This window comes from Frankliniella occidentalis, unplaced genomic scaffold (assembly GCF_000697945.3).
Source record: "Frankliniella occidentalis isolate FOCC.00 unplaced genomic scaffold, Focc_3.1 Scaffold14, whole genome shotgun sequence".
NCBI classification, from domain to species: Eukaryota; Metazoa; Arthropoda; class Insecta; order Thysanoptera; family Thripidae; genus Frankliniella; species Frankliniella occidentalis.
In genome coordinates this window covers 2,381,025-2,386,209 of record NW_026267144.1, presented here as the reverse complement: position 1 = coordinate 2,386,209, position 5,185 = coordinate 2,381,025, and the positions used below count along the sequence as shown (strand labels likewise).

General features: G+C 50.7%; 2 protein-coding genes across 2 annotated transcripts; both read left to right on the top strand.

The window, feature by feature from the left end:
- Positions 1–986: 986 nt before the first annotated feature.
- LOC113203525 (organic solute transporter alpha-like protein) lies at positions 987–3,379 on the top strand. The gene is made up of 4 exons (XM_052263823.1): positions 987–1,181; positions 1,946–2,181; positions 2,266–2,615; positions 2,690–3,379. The coding sequence occupies exons 1-4, from the start codon at positions 1,008–1,010 to the stop codon at positions 2,926–2,928; spliced, it is 999 nt and encodes a 332-aa protein (XP_052119783.1). The 5' UTR covers positions 987–1,007; the 3' UTR covers positions 2,929–3,379.
- A 205-nt stretch (positions 3,380–3,584) lies between these two features.
- On the top strand, positions 3,585–4,928 carry LOC113203466 (probable palmitoyltransferase ZDHHC24). Its single transcript, XM_026418177.2, has one exon. It carries the CDS (start codon positions 3,710–3,712, stop codon positions 4,592–4,594), a length of 885 nt encoding a protein of 294 aa, XP_026273962.1. The 5' UTR covers positions 3,585–3,709; the 3' UTR covers positions 4,595–4,928.
- Positions 4,929–5,185: the final 257 nt, after the last annotated feature.

Genomic DNA, 5,185 nt, shown 5'->3' with positions numbered 1-5,185 from the left:
TTTAAGGCTGCCCGGTTGCCGGAGAGTCGCGGTGGCACAGACAGGCGGGCACGCGGCACGTCGAGGAAAACATTCCTCCCGTCTGAGCCGCGGAGCCGAGCGACCGAATGGGGCATCGATTTGGCAAATAACAATCCATTATTAGAAATCCTATTTTCCCACCGCGCGGCGCGGGCATGAGCGTGACTGCCGATGATTCTCTAGCTATCCGTCGCTCTGAGGTCGTGCGGCGGCGTCGCGATCTCACGCACGGAGGATTGCCGAAAAATTGTCTTCATAATTTTTGTGGAATTTCTCGACACATTGTTCATTTCTTTGTTTGTCGTCTTCATCGTTTTCTTCGTGGTGCGTTTTTTTTTTCACCTCGAATTGGATGTCGAGGATCATGGGGGAAGCCCCGAGCACAGAGGTGACGCCGTTGGCGGAGGGCTCGACGGGGACGTGCGGAGCCCCGCCCCCTGCTCGTGAGCGCCCCATTAGCCCGCCGACGTCTCCCCTTGAGCGGCCGCCCCCTCACGTGTCGCGATGTGCGCGCACCGCACCAGGAAGCTGACGAGAGCTCCGGCGGAGGTGGCGCACTGCAACTACGACAAACTGTTTGCCCGGTGCACACTATGGGACACCTCGCCTTCAGGCTCCCGGCCTTCGCGACACAAACACAGCGGCGCACTCGCTTTCTCCCGCGACCTCCGCCGAAAAACCGGCACATGTTGATGATGAGACAGATGGCGGCCACCTCGCGTTATACCCGCGCGGCCTCCTCGAGGACGTTCCCCCAAAGTACTCTATTCCCGCGAGTTACCCTGCTCCAGCTGCGCGCAGCCTCGCGGGAGAGTCTTTGGAGGTTTCCTCATGGACCACACCACCCGCGCCGCCCGCGCAGCCGCGACCCGCGACCCGAACCCCATCGCGGGTTCCTCCTTGACGTGTCCCAACCTCGCGCCGCACATCGTGCTTCTGGTATTGCACGCGGCGATGCAACTTGCCTTGACTAAACGGCGCCCTGCATGCTCTCTCTGCCCGCAGCCATCAACTCCCTGGGCGAGACGCTCTTCTCGGCCGGCGCCCTGGTCGTCTTCCTCACCCTGCTCGTGTACGCCGACACTCTGCGCCGGGTGCTGAGCCGCACGCTGCCGGCCGCGGCCAAGACCCACACCGCCTTCGTCATCAGCGTGTACCCGGTGAGCGGTCGGCGAGGAGCCGCAAATGGGCTTACAGTGACGCTTCACTACCAGAATGTCATCACCCACCAGTCATTTCACATTTCACTATAGAACCAATAGAACCGGACCACGGAAAAAAAAGATCCGCTGAGTCAGCTAATATATTGACTGGTATTTGGACAGACGAGCACATAAACTTCTGTAACCACTATATTGTCTACCCTAATCAATCATTGGCTGAGCCAGTCAATGATTAGTTGTATGAAATAATGATTTGCCTGCATCAGTAAGGTAGACCTCGACTGATTTAGGGAAGGGATAAGCTCTTACAGCTAATTTTTGACTGGCACAGCCAATGATTGATTAGAGTAGACAATATAGTGGTTACAGAAGTTTATGTGCTTAGATACCAGTCAATATATTAGCTGACTCAGCGAATCTTTTTTTTCCGTGACGTGTTTTGAACAGAGGAGGGTGCCCCTTTCTTTAGGGGCGCGTGATGGCTCGGCTCGGTGATATAGGATTGTGACGTCGCTGTTTTATAATGCTTTTATCACTAGACAGGGGCGTGAGAATGTGCAATGTGACCTGCTCTGCCGGCGGGGCGGCGGGGCGGGTCCGGCCCGGCGCCGGCGTCTGGCCGAGGCGCCTGCCAGGCCGGGGATAGGCAGCCCCGCTCGCCACCCCTGCCGCGCGGGTCTGCCTACGCTGAGGCGGCCGGCCCGGGCCGAGGCGCCGAGGCGAAGGCGCGCCCCCTGACACTGGCACTGCTGCTCTTGCAGGTGGTGGCGCTGGCCACGCTGTGCGCGGTGATCGTCCCGCGCGCCCAGCTGCTGGCCGAGGCCGTGACGCAGGGCGTGTTCATGGCGGCCGTGTACCAGCTGTGGTGCCTGCTGGTCGCCTACTGCGGCGGTGAGGCCGAGCTCATCCGCCGCGTCAAGCCCGGCTCCCTTAACCCGCGCGTCGGGCCGTGCTGCTGCTGGCCGTGCTGCCGCCTGCCGCTGCTCACCGTCAATAAGTGCGCCCCCCAAAAGGCTATTTTTTGGTGTTTGAAATTATTGTGACATTCCGTCAACGACTCTAATTAATATCGTATTTTCAGACGCAACGTGAGCTTCTTGCGGGTGTTGGTGCTGCAGCTGCCCGTCGTGCAGGGGCTGCTGTACCTGGTGCTGCTCGTCATGTGGGCCGAGGAGGAGAGCCTATACGAGGTCAACTACATGTACCTGCAGCCCGTCGTGGTGCTGTCCATCCTCACCGGCATCTGGGGCCTGCTCATGACCATCAAGATGCTGAGCACTGTCCTGGCCAGCCACCTGGTGCTGGGCAAGTTCCTGGCCCTGCAGGCCGTGCTGCTGCTCGCCAAGTTCCAGGGGCTGGCGGCGCGCGCCACAGCCTGGTACAGCCTGCTCCCCTGCAACCCGCCCCTCACACCCACCGTCTACGCCAACCGTAAGCTCCATCTTTAGAGACAACATAAAACATTGAACAGAGCCAATGTTAATTGTGGATTCTTTTATGTGCAGTGATGTACAACACAGCCATGCTGGTGGAGATGTTGCTACTCGCGCTGTTCGCCCGGGCGCTCTACTCGAGGGAGATCCCCGACCTGACTGACACCCGGGACGAGTCGCAGCCGAACCAGGTGTGCGTCATCGAGGTCTCCACACAGAAGGACCTCACTTCGTCGCCCGCCAAGGAATCCAACAATAACAACAACATCGGCGCGATCGCCGACGAGACGAAGGTGTCCTACAAGTTCTAGCCGGGCGCTGGTGGGGAGCAATGAGTGTCAAAGACTGCTTCACCACATTGGACGCTTGTTTCTTGCCAACCACTAGAGCGAAGTCACTCAACTCAGCCATTTTTAGTATAAGTCTCACTTTGTGAAAGGAATTTTGCAGCTCATTTGTCAGTCAGCATCGATCACAAAAAATGCCTTTTCATACAAGTATAAATATTAATTGTAATTAATGTAAGAATGTATTCTAGATCTCAGGGAATTCCTGGGTGCAAAGAAACGTGAAAACAAAACTAGTTTTTAAAACACGTAGAAATTTGTATTTCTATTATACTCTATTTAGGATCTAAACATTCAGCCTGGACCAGTCAGGATTTCACCTTGACTAAATGGAGTGTTCCATGTAACCATGTAACAATTGGTAACAATGCTATGTGCGTTTTTTCCGAAATAAAACCATCTGTGATATGATAAACAGCAGTATTTATTCTCAACCTATTCTCCCTTGTATTGCCTTCCCCCAGCCTCTGCGCACAATAAGTTGCCTAGCAACACGGCGCAACTGAGCCGGGTTCTGCACGATAAGTTGTCTACCCACAAGGCGCTCGGCAGCTGGCTGAGAATCGAGATTCACATTCATATTTGTGTCGGGAGCTTAGTACAGATTTCTCATACTGTAGTCTCACGCAAGGCTTCTCTCTCACAGCCGCTCCCTGGCGTTTGACGTTTGTAAACAAACAGAAATATCACACATATATTTTGATAATTTAGACGTTGTCAACGCTCCTTCCCCATTTTCTACATTATGGGGGCCTTTCCTATCCGTGCTAGGTCCAAGTTTTGGCCGAAACATCCTTTGGATTGGGGAATATTCATTGTCACATTGTTTCTTATACCTACTATTTACTTTTATGAAATGTTTACTGTTTACCCTACAGTTTGGGTATTTTGTCCAAACTTTAGCAAGGTGATTCCGGTCCTAGGATTGTTTATATTCACAAATATTGTAGCCAATTTTGTAGGTTTGGTAGTCACCGATACTGGAGTACCCAAGGAGGTTATGTCTTGCACAAAACTTCCGCACTCATCAAAATGGCATTACTGTGAGATGTGTGTAAGTTATGTGCCGATAAGGTCTTGGCATTGTAAAGTTTGTAAAACTTGTATTTTAAAGCGAGATCACCATTGTTTGTTCGGAGGTTGTTGTATTGGACATTTTAATGCCCGCTTTTTTGTTATGTTTTTGTTATATTTACTTATAGGAACCTTGTACTGTGTTGTTAGTGATACTATGTTTTTGATTGAGAAAGTTGATCTTTCCACACCTTCAGTTGTATTGAAAATAGGATTTCCTGCCTTTGCATATTTATCGGGTTTGGAAACATTGGCTAATGAATGTTACATCTTACTGTATATTATCAACTGGGCAGCATTGGTATTTGTCACTGTCATGTTAATATATCATGTTCGCATAAATTTAAAAGGTCAAGTTACACACGATGTTACAGTTTCAAACCTGGAGTATGATCTTGGAAAACTTCAGAATGTCAAGGAAGTTTTAGGAAATCGATGGTACATTGCTTGGGCTTTCCCTCTCATATCTTCCCCGCTTCCCCATAATGGTCTAGAGTGGGAAACTAGCAATGAATGGAATTTGAGGTGCGAAAGAGATTCTGTAAAAGGCAAGTAATTTGTGAATCTGTAGAATCATTGTATAAATCTTTACTTACTGCTGCTCATTAATTCAATTCAATAAATCTGTGTTCTGTTTAGTGTAGTGTAAACCTGTCTTGTTTATTATGCATTGCTCAAGGTGGAAAGTGTTCCCAATCTTGTAATATTCATGGCTGTGCTTTTAATTCATCAGTATTTTATATATTACAATTCCTATTTTGTAAACAGGACACCTCCTATGCATAAGACTAGTCTTATGTCCTACGTGTAGATGTATTGAAATTCAAGTACTTAATACAGTGACTCTCTGTGATGTGAATATTTAAATAAACTGCTGTGTTTATTGTAAATCTCTTATTCCTTCTATTGCTTTCAAAAAACATTTTAAAAGTGGGGACTTTATGGTGGAAAAACGACACACGTAAAAAAAAGGCCACTTGGACCTTTTCCCACATGTTATGAGGGAGGGGTCCGGTGGTGGTGGGAGGTGCTGTAAGGCTGGAGGGAGGTGCAGATGCTGACAGTCGTTTCGTGAAAGCTCCCCTCGCTCTGCAGTCAGGACCCGACGAGGCAGGGGCCCGCACGGATCCTCACCCCGAGGCCCAGC